This window comes from Notothenia coriiceps, unplaced genomic scaffold, assembly GCF_000735185.1.
Source record: "Notothenia coriiceps isolate Sejong01 unplaced genomic scaffold, NC01 NC01_scaffold00007693, whole genome shotgun sequence".
In the NCBI taxonomy this organism is placed as follows: domain Eukaryota; kingdom Metazoa; phylum Chordata; class Actinopteri; order Perciformes; family Nototheniidae; genus Notothenia; species Notothenia coriiceps.
The window spans coordinates 50,005-67,164 of NW_011340394.1; the positions used below are offsets into that span (position 1 = coordinate 50,005).

At 41.2% G+C, this 17,160-nt stretch overlaps 2 protein-coding genes across 2 annotated transcripts; one reads left to right on the top strand and one right to left on the bottom strand.

Annotated features, from left to right (window-relative positions):
- Window positions 1–2,864: 2,864 nt before the first annotated feature.
- Window positions 2,865–4,999, top strand: crx (cone-rod homeobox). The gene is made up of 3 exons (XM_010769719.1): window positions 2,865–2,961; window positions 3,953–4,104; window positions 4,364–4,999. Exons 1-3 carry the CDS (start codon window positions 2,865–2,867, stop codon window positions 4,997–4,999), a joined length of 885 nt encoding a protein of 294 aa, XP_010768021.1.
- Window positions 5,000–10,700: 5,701 nt separating this feature from the next.
- Window positions 10,701–13,699, bottom strand: h3f3c (H3 histone, family 3C). Its single transcript, XM_010769725.1, has 4 exons — window positions 13,591–13,699; window positions 12,407–12,550; window positions 11,978–12,131; window positions 10,701–11,586 (listed from the first exon to the last, which is right to left on the bottom strand). The coding sequence occupies exons 2-4, from the start codon at window positions 12,532–12,534 to the stop codon at window positions 11,458–11,460; spliced, it is 411 nt and encodes a 136-aa protein (XP_010768027.1). The 5' UTR covers window positions 12,535–12,550; window positions 13,591–13,699; the 3' UTR covers window positions 10,701–11,457.
- Between the last annotated feature and the right edge of the window lie 3,461 nt (window positions 13,700–17,160).

Here is a 17,160-nt window from a genome sequence, read left to right on the forward strand (position 1 = left end):
GGAGTGTGTTGGAAATTTCAACGGTCTCGTGTCGTGTTCTTCTCTTTGTGTCGAAATGATTTCACAAGTAGTAAACATCCTAAGCATTAACTAGGTGGTTTGAATTTTATCTTATTTTTCATTTTTTTAGGAATTTTTAATATATATCTTTTTGAGGTTTTCCAATAGTACAGAAACCATCAAACCTACTAAACTTTTTAGTCGGTCGTATGTTCCGTACGCAGTGGGGTAGTGTCTGTGTGTGTGTGTGTGTGGGTGTGGTGTGTGTGTGTGTGTGTGTGTGTGGGTGTGTGTTTGTGTCGTGTGTGTAGTGGTGTAGTTGTGTGTTGTCGTGTGTGTGTGTTGTGTGTGTGTGTGTGTGTAAGTGTGTGTGTGTGTGGTGTGTGTGTGTGTGTGTGTGTGTGTGTGGTGTGTGGTGTGTGGGTATACGTGTCTGTGGCCTGTTTTCCGAGTATAATAGTTTTATCGAATTACTTTTTCTTCTAGAGTGGTGGTCTTCCCCCTCTTTCGTGTCCGTAAGTCACCACTCGTCTTCCCTCGTCGTCTCCTGTGTCGGGTGGGTCCTCTTTCCTGCCTTATTCTGCTTTCTCTTCTTTTTTTCGTCTTTCTTTGGTCCTTTGACTTGTACTCCCTTTTCCTGTCTCTCTCGCTCCTGCGTTTTCTGGGTTGTCGTGGTGGACTGTTTTGGAATGTTTTACTGTGTGTATCTGTTACCTATTATTTTTGTACTGGTTGCTACTGTTTCCGCGGTTTTGCCTTCTAGGCTCTGTCCCTGCACTTCTTTTGGCTTCGTTCAAACGTTTACATCCAGTTTAATATAGTTCTTTCCGAACTAGTCAAATTTACAAGTGTATTAACGATTACCAACTTATATGGACAATACACCGTACGTCACCAACATGTGTTATCTATAGCTAAGACTTTCTTAAACGTTGGAATAAAAATGTGAGATCGACGCAGTAAACAATTTTTACGGGAATGAAAAATTAGAAGTAATTCCGTAAAAATTACGGTTACTTGCGTCGATCTCACATTTTATTTCCAACAGTTAAGGAAGTCTTATGCTATAGATTAACACATGTTCGTGACGTACGTGTATTGTGTCCATAAAGTTTGGTAATCGTTAATATCACTTTGTAAATTTGACTAGTTTCGGAAAGAACTTATTAAATGCTGGATGTAAACGTGTTGTCACGTATATGTCTCAAAGATTTCAGGTTACGTAGAAGTCTGAGGAAGTTCAGAGATACCGTCGTGAAATCAGGTGTTTTAGTTCACTTATTTAAAAATAATTAGGTAAAGATACATCTCACAGGGTAAACATTCAAACTAGTCCACACGAGAACGGACCTCAGGAGCGATTGAGAGACAGGAGAGGGAGGTACAAGTCAAGAGGACGCGAAGTAGAAAGACGTAAAATAAAGATAAAGTAAGGGAAAGTGTCAGATGTATAATTGGGCAGGAAGAGGGTATTCGCACGCCGACATCAGTGGACGACCGGAGGAGGGGACGGGTGGTGACTGTTTGACCGACACTGAAAGAGAAATAGACCACTCTATTCTTGAATGAAAAGTCTATGTTCGTATAATACTATTTAGTTACTCGGAAACAGCACAACACGTATCCCACACACACACACACCACACACACACACACCACACACAACCACACACCACCACACACCACACACACACACACACACCACAACACACAACACACCACCACACACACCACACAACACACACACCGACACACACACAACCCACCACACACCACACACACACCACACACCCACAGTCTCACTAACCCGACTGTCGTACGGAGACATAACGACCGCTAAAAAGTTTTAGTAGGTTTTGACTATTGGAAAAACCTCATAAAAAGATTATTATTATTAAATTCTCTAAAAGAAAATTTTGATAAAATTATAAAATTTTCAAACCGCTCACCTAGTTATATTGCTTAGTTATGTTTCTACTACTTTTATGGAAATATTCACATCAAAGAGAATAACATCGGACAACGAGACCTGTGATTTTCACCGACACCCTCCTACCCCATCCCCCCCCCCCCACCCTCCCAAACGGCTTCGGTGGAACGGGGAGATTAATCGTCCGCACACGGCCACTTCTTGAGTCAATCTCGCTGGTAGTGGTTCCGGTGTTCGTTCGGCCCGGTAAGTGGGACTCACTAGGATTGCCTTTCTCGCCCGTCTACCTCTCAGTCTCGACGTCTCTCGGCGACGACCTCGAGTGTTGGTCCTCCCTGTTTGATGTCATCTTATTTTGTGAACTCAAGGAGGGCAACTTGAGCCGCGCCAACCTGGTCCTCCGGCGCTGGACACGGGGACCTCGTAGACACCCGGGAGCAGCTAACCAACGCACAGGGGCTGTATGTTTCAGGGCTGTCTGAATTTGCGGACGACAGTCCTACTACAGGATGTATTCGTTGGTGTAAATCGTGGTACTTGGACCAATTTTAACGGACCGGGGGGGTGGGAGGGGAGGGGTTTGCCGAAGCCACTTGCTCCCTCTAATTAGCAGCGTGTGCCGGTGAAGAACTCAGTTAGAGCGACCTCACCAAGGCGCACAAGCACGCGGGGCCACTTCACCTGAGTGATGACCTAACGGAAAGAGCGGCAGATTGGAGAGTCAGAGCTGCAGAGAGCCGCTGCTGAGCTCACAACCAGGAGGGACTCAAACTACAGGTAGATAAAAACACTTGGAGGTTCCTCCGTTGAACTCGGCGCGGGTTGGACCAGGAGCCGCGACCTGTGGCCCCGTGGAGCTCTGTGGGGCCCTCGGTCGTTGTGTTGCGTGTCCGACATACAAGTCCCCGACAGGACTTAAACGCCTGCTGTCAGGATGATGTCCTACATAAAGCAACCCCATTACACCATGAACGGGTTAAATTTGCCTGGCCAGGGAATGGACGTGCTACACACAACCATCGCTTATCCTTGTAAGTATAAACTTATGTTTTCTTTCATATTTGATTTTTAATTTACTTTGAAGTATGTGTTTCCTGCTGTTTTAGTCATTTAAAGTATTTATTCGAGTCAACATGGTGCGTAAAGGCGCGCAGGCTGTGCGTAACGCTGTGGCGAACGACAAATAAATGACAGGATAAACACTTTGTTTCATTAGAGCCAATACTGAAAAAAAGTAATGTCAGAAATAGTTATTGTACGATTAAAGTATCATTACTATATTAAATTTAGCCAAATAAATATGAGTGTACCCGTGGTTATGAGAGGTCGATGATTTAAATGAATTACTCATTTGTATATTACGTTGAGTAACATTGATTAACACATACATTTGTTAATTCGCAGATAAAATGAATATTGTTTAAAGCTTTGAAACTCACATAAACTGACAGTGGCTGTCGGGAACCACAAATAGATTTGAAAGAGATTTGTATTACTTTATGTTTTTCACTTTTCCTTTCAAAATGTAATGACGTCGGTGACGCTGAGATAAATATAGATCGATAGATGGTATACAAGAGACAATTAATGTGCTAATTGCTACATTACAATGACTACATATATTAACGCTTCAGTAATCTTTGATTAAAATGTAACATCTGGCATATACAGAGTGATTTAAAATATCTTAACTATAGTGAAACACATTAAGTGGAGCGTAATGTGTCTTCGTTTTTGGGAAAACTGAAACTCTTGAAAGGACCAGTGTCTATCAATCTAACAAACAAAAACACTTCTGCCCTCATATTGACGACAGAACACAGTCAGGATTATAAAGAATATCATAATGTACGTGCTCTTGTTGTCATCTACACATAGTTGGAAAACATCAAACCACCTAAAAAAATGACTTAGATGACATGTCGTGTTGCCTCTAGAATATGAGCCTGAGTGCTGCACATAATTCAGGTCAGCTCTGTGCTGCAGAATAATAATAATCCCCTCCGTCTCCTGGGTTTGCAGCCACTCCCCGGAAGCAGCGCAGAGAGCGCACCACCTTCACCCGCACACAGCTGGACATCCTGGAGGCGCTGTTCTCCAAAACCCGCTATCCCGACATCTTCATGAGGGAGGAGGTGGCCCTCAAGATCAACCTGCCAGAGTCACGTGTTCAGGTAACGGAGAAGATGGTTACTGCCAAGATGGAGGCCATACAGTTAGGTGTCTGTGGGTTACATACTGATGTACCCTAAAGGACACACATTTCCTCTACAGAAGAAGAACAGCAGCATATTGCATTTGCATTTAGTATAACACTTCAGTTACATAAGTCATTCATAAGTCCGTACCCCACAAGTCATTTACACCTTCAGGTATCAGCATGTCTGACATTCTCTGTACTTACACGTTTTTTCTTTTCCTCTGCTCCTCCAGGTTTGGTTTAAGAACCGCCGTGCCAAGTGCCGCCAGCAGCTGCAGCAGAGCAGTGGCCAGTCCAAGCCTCGGCCCCCCAAGAAGAAGGCCTCTCCCTTGCAGGAAGTCAGCGCCCCTGATCCCGGCCCTAACCCCTCCGGCTCCTACAGCCCCTCCTCCGCCCAGACAGGGCCCAGCCTGATCCCGAGCTCCAGCAATGGAAACACATCCGTGTCCATCTGGAGTCCGGCCATCTCCCCCCTGCCCGACCCTCTGGCCTCCTCGGCCCCCTGCATGCAGCGGCCCTCCCCCTACCCCATGAGCTACGGCCAGCCGTCGGCCTACTCCCAGGGCTACGCCAGCACCACCTCCTACTTCACCGGCCTGGACTGCAGCGCCTACCTGTCCCCCATGCACTCGCAGCTGTCCGGCACCGTGGGGGCCCTCAGCCCCATCACAGTGCCCTCCATGGGGGGCTCCCTCAGCCAGTCCCCGGCCTCGCTGTCATCACAGGGCTACAGCACGGCCTCCTCCCTGGGCTTCACCTCTGTGGACTGCCTGGACTACAAGGACCAGCAGGCCTGGAAACTGGGCTTCACCACAATGGACTGCCTGGACCACAAGGACCAGAACTCCTGGAAGTTCCAGGTCCTGTAATCTCTCAATTATGCTGCGTGATAAAGGTGGTGTTTATGTGTATCAACGCGCTGTGTGTCGGTGTGAGAGATAGTGAGAAGAGGTCTGCCAGAGGACTCGTTCTCTTTGATCTTCAGTTTCCTGTTTGTAACATTCTGTTTTATTTTCTAAAGGTGTCCTCTGTAGAAATGCATTTTATTTGAATGACTTTGGAGAAGAAGGCCCAGTGTGTGTCATCACACTGCCTCTCTGCAAATCATGCATGTTCTCTTCTTTATGCTAGGTTAAATAAGAGACCAGAAGCCTCAAGAGTTTGTAAAAAAAAAGCACACATTGAGCCATGTCTTCTGTGCGTTTGATTTTGTTTTAATGTGCATTGTCATAGAGTGAAGGGTTCATCATTTTAAGATATTTATTATTATTTAATGCTACATTCAAATATGTCATTTGGTTTAGATATTGTTGAGCATTTGTGTTGCGTATTACAGTGTTAGCCTTTAGTGTTATCATCCCAAAATGTTTGATGGAAAAAATAGAGTTTCTGTTTAAGTTGTGTCATTTATTAAAAGGATCTATACTTAACTCTCTGTGCACCGACAATCATTGAGATTCTTTCAACTGAATTATAGTTTGTGTTTGCAGGGTTATTACTAAGTGAGTTACAAGGATCCACAGTGAGAGGTCATCATGGAGACGGGACAGTGGATGTTAAGTGGCCATGTTCATGTTGTCCATGCTCCCACTGCTCCATCTTGGTTATTTTAGTTGATCTCATTCTGGGAGTGTTCCAATCCTCTTAGCCTCCCTTCAGCAATGCCCTAAGTGAATTAGTTGGGATTATTGCCCTATCACCCTCTGTCTCTCTCTGTCTCACCCATCACACTCACTTGGCCTTCTCTTCCTGTCCTGACCCCTTTCTTTTTGTCCTCCATCTTTTCTTTCTTTATCTACCTTTACTTCTTCCCTGCAGCATGACTTTACTCTGCCTGTTTTCTCTCAGGGTGTCTGCCTTTATCAAGTGTATCCCACTCACCCTGTGCACCACCAAAAAGAACATACTCTGGGAAAACTGAAACGTTGACTTTAATTCAATGTATTATGTCAACACATTTCACATAACTGTATAGGTTAGTTGAAAGCAATATTATTCAGTTGAACCTAATATTTGTTATTTAAAAGAAACCATGTTATGTTCCAAACCAGCCAAACCAATGACAACAGTGCAGTTTATTAAAGCATTTCACTGCAGCTGTATTCCTTATTGTTCCAGTTTTGATCTGTCAGTTCAGTGGTTCCCCATCCTTTACCTCCTCCTGGACCCCGCCCCCACCCTACCAATCTCCCCAACTCCTCTGACTGCATAGTAATCCCTGCATGACCTGATTACTGCCATGCAAACTTAAATGTTTTATAATAATAATATGAATAAATATGTGAACAGTTTTCATAAGGGTTTCTGTTGAGAAGGAAAAAGAGAAGATTTATTCTCGGTACAAAATGAACCTCCCTCTCATTGAGTTCCAATATTTTGTCATTTATTTATAGTTAAATAAAATTGTAGGTTTCTATAAAATGACCATCCTAAGGTATTATTATTATTATTATGACATGGTTGGTTACGATAGAAGATTTTGTGCAAATTACATGATAATTGTTTGTCAGCTGAATCAAAATAAAAGTTTGGATAAATTATTCCTCCAGATTTCTCTCATGTAATTCTGATACAGGCGACAAAAAAATAAAAGATGTGTTGCTATGTATATCCTATTTTATATCTGTCCTCAACCATGTAAAATGTCACAACGGTTCCATCATAAATGCAGCTGTATTGCTCTGAGAGTTGAAAGGGGTAGCGGGACAGATTTAAAAGCATTTCTCTGCACTCCGCTCTGACCTAATCCCACTCTGTGCTGCTGTAATCCCTCTGCCCTCCCTCTCTGCCGTGCGATTGGTTAATCCCTACGTCCGTGCACCCTGATTGGTTAACCTCTCGGAGGGTGCAGTGCTGTAATCTCCCCCCTCAGCACTGAGAGTTTCAGACAGACATTTGTGCTGTAATCCGGGGAGGAGCAGATGTGATGGGGGAGGGAAAGAACCAGGCAGACCTTGAGGAAGGTTAGCTGCAGAAAACAAAAACACGGCACACCATCTGACGAGGAAACACTCGTTGTTGCTGTGTTGTCTTGAATGTATCAAGAAGTTCTCTGATCTGGAACTTCAGTAAAGGGAGAAATACCACAGTGTAGATATGACATGAACATCTATTCGAGTTCAACAGGTTGCCATAAAAATGTACTTACAATACAGAAGTTAAAAGACATTATGCAGAATAATATATAATATCACTGGATTGATATTATTGATGCATTTCTGTGTCCGCATCCCTAGAGTTTGCAGCTGGTAAAGGTGTAGATCATTTAGACCACCTGTTTTCTGAGGAAAAGCTTAATCCATGAAAATACATCATCATGTATTAGTTGAAGTAAAACATTGCCTTCCAAAATGTACAATTTAGTAAAAGTATAACATTGCGTAAATAAAAAATACCCAAGTAAAGTACAAGAATAATGCAAAGTGTTTACATGTCCTGTTTAAAAAAATAGAAATGTGGTAAAAAGTTTGTCTTTGATCAGAATCACGATGTAAAGCAATATTGGGAAAATCAAGACACTGTCTGGACCACATCATTATCCTGTATTACACACTCATATTGCCAGTTCTGAGTTTGGAGATTTGGGGAAATACTTACAAAACCAACCTACAGCTGCTATGCACATTACACACATGTGCTGCCCGGGCGCTGTGCAGTAGCTGCCCACTGCTCCTAGGATGGGGTACAAGCAGAGACCGAATGTCACTGTGTGTGCTGTGTGCATGAATGTGTGACCAATGAAGAGGGTTTCATCCTCCGATTAAAAAAAAAAAGCAATACGAATTATCCAAAATGTTGGATATCTTGAACACACCAATTCATTATTCTTAAAGTCTAATACACTGAAGTTCACTGATCTAGTTAAATGTAAAACTGCGCACATCATACAAAGCAAGACATAATCTACTCCCGGCGAACAGAACATGTTTATGGAAAGACAAGGGCGGTATCATTTGAGAGGAGAACTTTTCAACATTCCACACACACAATACCCCATAATGACAAATAGAAAAAAAATGTAAAGAATTTTTTGCAAACGTGTTAAAAATCATCAAATGAAATATCACATGTACATAAGTATTCACACCCTTTGCTATGACAATGAAAATTGAGCTCAGGTGCTTCCCGTTTCCACTGATCATCCTTGAGATGTTTCTATAACTTGACTGGAGTCCACCTGTGGTAAATTAAATAGATTGGACATGACTTGGAAAGGAACACACCTGTCTATATGAGGTCCCACAGTTGACAGAGCACAAACCAAGTCATGAGGTCCAAGGAATTGTTTGTAGACCTCAGAGACAGGATTGCATCAAGGCACAGATCTGGGGAAGGGTACAGAAAAACGTCTGCAGCATTGAAGGTCCCAACGAGCACAGTGGTTTCCATCATTTGCAATTGGAAGATGTTTGAAACCACCACGGCTCTTCCTAGAGCTTGCTGCCCAAACCAAACTGAGCATTGAGGGAGAAGGACCTTAGTCAGAGAGGTGACCAAGAACCCGATGGTCAGTCTGACAGAGCTCCAGTGTTCCTCGGTGGAGATGGGAGAACCTTCTAGAACACGTGTCAAACTCAAGGCCCAGGGGCCAAATCAGGCCCTTGGTGGATTTAATTTCGGCCCGCAGGATAATTTTTAATTACTATTAGATCTGGCCCGCCGGTATATTTCACTCCATCCTGAGGGTCTCCTCAGCTCAGAGCCTGAGCCCAAACATTGATGAACTTGCACCCAAGATGAGATGCCAAGTATGGCTTGAACTAGCATCACAGAGCAGCACACTGAGTTTACATGGATGTTTCCTTCTGCACTTTTTCTCTCACGACAACAGGGCATGTTTGGCTTTTTCTTTGAGGGAAATTGTTTTTTTGAAGCTGTTGTTGGCCTGTGGGAAAATGTAATCATAAGAAATGACTCGGGAAAAGCTGCAGATAGAGACATGAGAAATGAATGCAACTGATTATTTAATGTTTAATGTTGTTTTCATAGGCAATCATTTAAGCTTTGTTAGTTCCAGGTTTAATATGTGCAATAACTTCATTTCAACAAGTTTTGCAATAAACATTGAACCAGTCCGGCCCTCGACTAGTACCCATTTTTGAATTTTGGCCCACTGTGTATTTTAGTTTTACACCCCTGTTCCAGAAGGACAACCATCTGTGCAGCACTCCACCAATCAGGCCTTATGGTAGAGTGGCCAGAAGGAAGCCACTTCTCAGTAAAAGGCACATGAAAGCCCACATGGAGCACCTATAGGACTCTCAGACCATGAGAAACCAAATTGTCTGGTCTGATGAAACCAAATTTGGCCTGAATGCCAAGCATCATGTCTGGAGGAACTCAGGAACCGCTCATCACCACAATCACATCACAATTATTAAGAATTTGCTTCCTCCTGCTCCTTTTTGGACACTTTATTTTTGTAAAATGTATAAATATTGTTGAATGTATTAATATAGTTTGACAATTTATATTTAAAAAAAAAAAATTCTAGCAATTCGGTATTCTGTTTAACATTTGTTTCTGTCTTTTGATTTTTTTTCATCTGTTTGAAATAAAGATGGAAAATGAAAATGAAAAATACTAGAGGGTACACATTTGATCTATTTTCCTAAATAACATTAAGCAGAAGGTATGATCACTATAGAGGAAGTCATGAATAACTCTGACATTTCCACTGAAAACTGAATATCATTATTCCAAATGAACTGAACAAACAAACAAACAAACAGGAGTTACCCCTAAATGAGTTATTGATACCTGAGGTATTTGTCAATACAAATGTATGTCAGTGGCATATTAGCACTTATTGACTTAATGTGTTGATATGTGAATGTGCTCTTTATTGTGAGGAGGACTGAGATTTACAACACCCCACAAACACAACACATGGTTCCTATAGTCGGATTTATCCATATCAATCATCTAAAAGGTACTATCTCAGGCTTTACTGCCAAATAACAATAATTATATCAATTGTAATTATATAAATTATAATTATATCCATTATAATTGAATGGTGTTGAAAAATGTAACGTATTGGAAACATTTTATGACTCAGAAATGAACATCAGTAGCTTTGTAATGCTGTGTGCTGGCTGTGAACTTTAACTGTTGTGTTTTGTCATTTATATGCTTTTATTTTTTAAATCTTAATCTTCAGAGTGAAACTAACAAAATAAATACTTGCTAATGTAGAAGGACTTTGTATTGCTGACATGCAATCTGGTTAAAGTGGATGAGATGCTTCCACTAGAGGGCATACATGTACCCTTCCCTACTCATTGGAGTCCCCTTGAACAGATGTCAGTGTATAGCCACTAACACAAATCAGTGGCCGTTCCTCAATCGCGAGTACACATGCTGCTGAGCAACTATTTCAAGTATACTACGTCATAGAGTGGCGCAGAATGCTGGGCATTTAACATGCATTTAAACAGTCCTTCGGCACCACTCTATGACGTAGTATACTTGAAATAGTTGCTCTGCAGCATGTGTACTCGCGATTGAGAAATGGCCTGTGCCTCAGAGAAACCATGTCAAGCAAACAATCACAACAACCAGCATTAGTTTGTTTTAACACCTATTTATTACCACCATAATATGAGACGTTTGGAAAATACAAAGATCAGCTTATTTATATTTTTGAAAATCTTCAGGAATAAGAAAAATATAAAATAAAACAAATATGAGGTTATATTGTGTATCACAAATTTTGAGAAAGGGACAGATTATATGTTCAGATCTACAGGGACAAAGACCATAACCATGCAGAGTGAAATGTTCACTATAATGTCAATTCATACTGCGAGTGTGAAGCTGTGTGGAGAGAGAGATGGAGAGAATGTGAGACTGATCTACAGAGCGTCGAGGAGAGGAGCCCCACTGTGGCTGCCATCAGAATCGTTGCATTGGAGAACAGAGGAGCCCTTACTGATATTATTACGCAAATCAGACCAGGGTAAAAAAACAACTGAAAACCGTGTGGAATACATTTGTTTTTCCCCCCCATAATTTGATGATTTTGGAAGTGGTACGAAAAGAGATGCTTATCATGATTTAAATGCGTAAAAAAAATAGACACCATATCCACAACGATAATCAATATTCTTAAGCAACCAAAATATTTCTGTTTGTTGAGCACAAGAGGTTTACAGATCAGAGCTCCACATACACACAAACACATGGTGAGGGGGGGCGCTAGAAAAGGTACAGCTGCAGAGAAACGGGGGGCTGGGGTGTGGAGGGACGGACTNGGGGGGAGTGGGATAAAGGAGTGAGGGTAGGAACAGGTAGAGAAAAATAGAACAGACGAGAGGGGGGCCGTCTAGGCGCGCTCCCCACGGATGCGGCGTGCCAGCTGGATGTCTTTGGGCATGATGGTGACCCTCTTGGCGTGGATGGCGCACAGGTTGGTGTCCTCGAACAGACCCACCAGGTACGCCTCACTGGCCTCCTGCAGGGGGAAGGGTCACACATGTTAGCAAAATAAGTCTGCACTTTTAAAAATAGCATTTCATGCTTATTTTAGCTTTATCAATATATTTTCAATCAACCAATCAATGTTTATTCATATAGCACAATATCACACATTTTACATTTGTCTGAGGGGACTTTACAGTTTGTACAGAATATGAATATGACACCCTCTTTCCAAGACCCTCACATCGGACAAGGAAAAACTTCAAAAGATAACCCACAGTTAATGGGAAAAAAATGAAAAAACCTCAGGGAGAGCAACAGAGGAGGGATCCCTCTCCCAGGACGGACAGACGTGCAATAGATGTTGTGTTTATATTAAAACGAAATATATCACATTTACAAGTAGATTTTGTGCACACACACACCTGCAGGGCTCCGATGGCAGCGCTCTGGAAACGCAGGTCAGTCTTGAAGTCCTGAGCGATCTCCCTCACCAGGCGCTGGAAGGGCAGCTTGCGGATCAGCAGCTCAGTGGACTTCTGGTACCTGCGAATCTCTCTCAGAGCCACAGTACCGGGCCTGAAACACACAACACAGCTCAGGTTCATTCAACCTCCTACATGCTATATGGGTTCCATCTACTGAAAAAACAATGCATATGTCACACTTAGTTCTGTCACTGTGATCAGTATATTTAACCTGCTGGGGAACAACATGCAACCCAAGAACAGCAGCCAAACAAAAATCTATATTTAAGATTTTCCAGTTAAAATGTATGTTATAAATTATAATAAACAAACATCCTCAGCATCCATCTTACAAAAATGATATCTATTTGGAGGGAAAGGTGTTACCTGTAACGATGGGGCTTCTTGACCCCACCGGTGGAGGGGGCGCTCTTGCGGGCAGCCTTGGTGGCCAGCTGCTTACGAGGAGCCTTTCCTCCAGTGGACTTACGAGCAGTCTGCTTGGTACGAGCCATTTCCTCTGAGTATCACCTGAGCACAATATCAAAAATATAAAGTCATGCCCTGTTACCATCGGGTCTGTGAATTTTTTTTTCCTAAACAAAAAGGCTGAATCATCAAATCTATAACTTAATAATCACAAGCAAAACATTTAGCCTAATTTTGATAGCCCTAAAACAAAAAAGGCAGTAATAGATACTGTAAGACAATTGAAATACATAAATAAATACTGAATAAATCATAATTCTGTGTTAAAAAGTGAGACGTCAGCCACGTTTTAAATGTAGAATTTAAAGAATGGTATTCCCTGTTTATTATTGGCACCGTATTTTTACCCAATTATCTTCATATGTATCACCTTATTTCTTAAGTTTGTTTGTAGTCCAAACTCGAGCCATACACCTTTAATTAACGCCCCCCGAAGCCTGGGAAAACTTTACCCTGGTTTCGGTTTTGTGTTTAGCTTCTCTGCCCACATCCACGGTGTTCAGAGACACACCGAGCCAATGCGGGCCCTGTGGCTCCCCATCGCACCAATCACAGTCATAATTCTGAAATGCACCAACCCGTGTTTTCGGTGTCACATTTCAGCACCAATGGTGTTCCTAATGCGGAGTTTAGGGGCGGCATTTACAGGATTAGCCCCGCCTCATTCCGCAAGATTATGGCCGCAGACCGAAATTAAGCTACCAGTATTCAGGCTATGACTGAGACGTAAACTTTTATATTTTTCCTTAAATGCATACAACATGTAAACAAAAGAATACCAACAAAACGTGGAGGACAAGTGTAGCTATCAAACAAGCGCCAAGGCGTGTGAAGCGGTGCTATATTAAAGCGGAACAGCAAGGTAGAAAGGGCACATATGAAAGTGGAGCAGCTCTCTCGGCAGGGGAAGTACTGAGCCGTGTTTCTCCTGCCTGGACCTCGGGCAGCTGCCTTTTCTTTCCAAAACAGCGTCGAAATAACACGCTATTTCAGAACAAAAACAACTTTATTCTACTCATTTGCTATGTTAAACTATACATAGTATTATATGATTTTTAAAGTATGACCGAAATGTGACTTACCAAGTGTGATTTTAGCGCTTTTTCTTCGCAACGATAGAAGTGAGTTGTGACTGTCTGGCAGCTTCAGATATTTACTATCTCTCACACAATGGAAGCGGAGCAAAATGGCGGCCGTGTCAATCATCTGTCTCCCACAATGCAACTGGCAGCATTTGTAAACACTGAAACTTCCCAACTGAAACTTTAGTTTTAGGTCCAATAACCTTTGTGCGGCAATATCCTAATAATAAAAAAGTTACACATATTGTTATGTAACTGACTGAATCATAATCATTTATAGTGGCATACACATTACAGAACTGCACAAGGGAAACAAATAATAATGTTTAGAAATCAGGCCAAAGATAAAGATATGCTCTGAAATAATTAGGAGCATGACAAAAATAATAGGATTATCAAGACGCTAATAACATTTAACATTTCGTAGAACAGACAGAGACAATACAATGATATATTTTTTTGCAATCATTTTTTAATAGTTTTTTGACATGTTTTTTTTTTTTAATGATTTTGTTAAATGTCCAATTCAGCAAGTGGGTCAGTGGATATAAAACAAATTCCAATTTGTTCTGACATTTATGATTGAATTTCCCCCATCCCCTGATTGGTCATGATAATGAAACAGGAAGGACAGTACATTTAGAAAATATAGCAACAAGTAAAGCTTTACAGCATTACATTCTACATATTCCAGTTCATCTGGATAAAATTGAAGCAAACATGGTGTAATCTGTCATTATGACAGGAAGGTTGTTCCAACACCGATGCTGAAAGATGCTGATTGATTAGCAACATTTATGTTGTTTTATGGATGTTTGGCCCTGGAGCACTAAATCATGTTTCATCTGCAGTGCCCCCTATGGGCGCCATATCAACAATCCTAATCTAGTTTCCCTTCTTAAAAACATGGAAACGGGGGGAAAGTGGGTTTTAGAACAGTTGCTCCATTTTAGAATAAAATAAATCCACAGTTCAACTTAAAATGTTCACCTTGTACAAGCATAACAAAAATATATATGTAGAAATGTGTATTAAAGATAAGGCAAAACAAATTATGTTGTATTGCACAGTTAAAAAATTGCACAGGTTGAACAGCCTAGGTCAGGGGTACTCAAACTTTTTTGTTAAAGGTCCACTTGTGAATTTGAATTTTATACAAGGTCAATGGTCCGGATCAATGCCAGTAAAGCTCCCGTTTAGCATTATGGCCGTCATAGCCATAGACTATAAAAGTCTTACCCTAAGCTGAATCATAAACTAAACTGTATATATATATACATATATATATATATATATATATATATATATACATATATATACATATATATATATACACACACACACACATGTATAAAGGGTTACGTCCTTAGCTGACTAACAAGCTTAGCTAACAAGCACACAAACACCTGCTAACGGGGTTAACATGTATAATATTATCATTTTAGACTTCTTGGAAGTTCTGTTAGTACATTCAACCGCACAGCACACCATTTTAATGGTCTGGTATTTGTAACAACATTCCCTAAAAGGCACAATCACCACAAACACGGCTAAAGGGTCAAGTAAAACTACAACTAGCTAACGTTGTAGCCTAGCAGAATGGACAAGTTGCTGTTAGCTGACAGTGAGGCACGTACCTGTCCATCAAAGTGACCACGCCCTAATTTATGCAAATATTTTAAGACCTAATATAAATAAAAGGGTCACGTTATAAAACAATTCACTCGACAATTAATAATCATTAAGGTGGAATCTAACTATATCCTGAATAATTGTTATTGCATCCAGGGGCATAAACATGTTTATTCCTGCTGTAAAGTTGGGCATTTTAACACGGGGTCTATGGAAATTCATCGTTTCTGCAGTCATCGCCTATCGGCCAATAGATGAACTGCAGTTTGTGGCACTTCCTTATTGGCCTCCCGGCTCTGCCCCAGAGTTTGCCGCTTGGTCACGAGTCACGACTCTTTTAAACATCACTGTTGCCGGATATGCATCCGCGGAGGAGCCGTGGAGGACACATCAGTGTATCCTTGATTATAGCTCCTCCAGAGAGCCTCCTCGACGCTCGATCCTCGATATGCATTTAGAGAAATTAGATGTCCTTCAACATGGCGCTCCGAAAACCATTTCCGGGTCACTACCGGAGGACCAAGGATTCGAGGAGGGGACATTTGTGTTAGTGGTCACAGCGATGGCAGTAAGGAGTCAATTAGGGCCATCCGGCTAAATAATGATAACGCTTATCGCTAAAGGCTATATCGACAACGTAATAACATTTGTGATTGTATTTGTCTTTTTTTTTCAGCACTAGAAGAGAGAAAGACTTACTTAGAGGTAAGGGGAGAAAAGCAAGTAAGAATAGTTGAGTTTTGGTTGAAAAGGCAAGGCAGGAGGTGTAAAGGGCCCCATAGATATTTAAAAATTGTGCAGTTGAGCAGAGTTTTGCATTTAGCAGCAGATAGGAAGGTTATAGTTATCGTATATTGTCGTACATTAAAATGGAGGCTGTTAGGAAGGACATTACCAAAAGTTAGTATTTATAGGATGAAAAAAAGGGAACCACGAACCCAACTCTGGAGGCCGCCATAGTTTATGAATATGAAATTATTTCAGCTGGAGAGATGAGGTGAATCTGGCGAACGTGCTGTAGCAGTGATGATATGGATGAGAAACACTTGCATGAATCTGTTTGCAGGACTCTACTGCACCACTCAACACGTGCATGCATGAGGCAAACTAAACAAACAAAGGCCCACTTAAAGAAAAACATCTCTCGTAGTGGCAAACAACTTTGGGGAACATGACACCTTATATTTTCTAAAAGCAGCATGGCATTACTGGGACTAGTAGGTCTGCAAAATATTCTTTTTGTATATCGCCATGGTAATGTCAACTTGATGAACACTTTAAAAAAGGACTTAGATATTGCACATTGATATAGAATTATTTTAGTTAGTTGAAATGGATTATCAGTGGAAAACTGCACTTTTCTTATTCTATTTACTGTTTGTATTGATGAATGTTGTGTTCAATTCAATATTCAATATACAAATATTGGAGATCATTTGCTCTAATTTTCTTTTACTCAACAAGTACTTTTTTGTGATTTAACAGTATACTGACAGATTGGTTAGAGCTGGTGGCTCATATGCAGTCACCGCTGCCAGTAAACTGGTTCCAATCCCGAACATTTCAGGCAATGTCCTCCCCTCTGTTTCCCCCTTTCAACTTCGATAGCACCAGTAAAGGCTCTCTGGCCCAAAATGACCTACTGTTTAATAAAACAGTATACTGAAAGCAGCAGAATACTAAAACTGAGTAAACTTTGAAATTAGCTTTTACTTTTGGCAAGTTATAGTGCATATTAGTGCTCATCAAATATATTTTCCTCTAATCGTGCAGTTGTATTGACTAGTCAGTAATCCTTAAAAATACACTCTAAATGTATTCGACTCAAAAAGAGAAATAAATGACTTTTATGCTTTACAGTCGAATGGTCTATGAGGAAAAGAAACCCTCATATAAATGAGTTCACACACGGCCATTGTGTTAAACCTGGTTCAATCT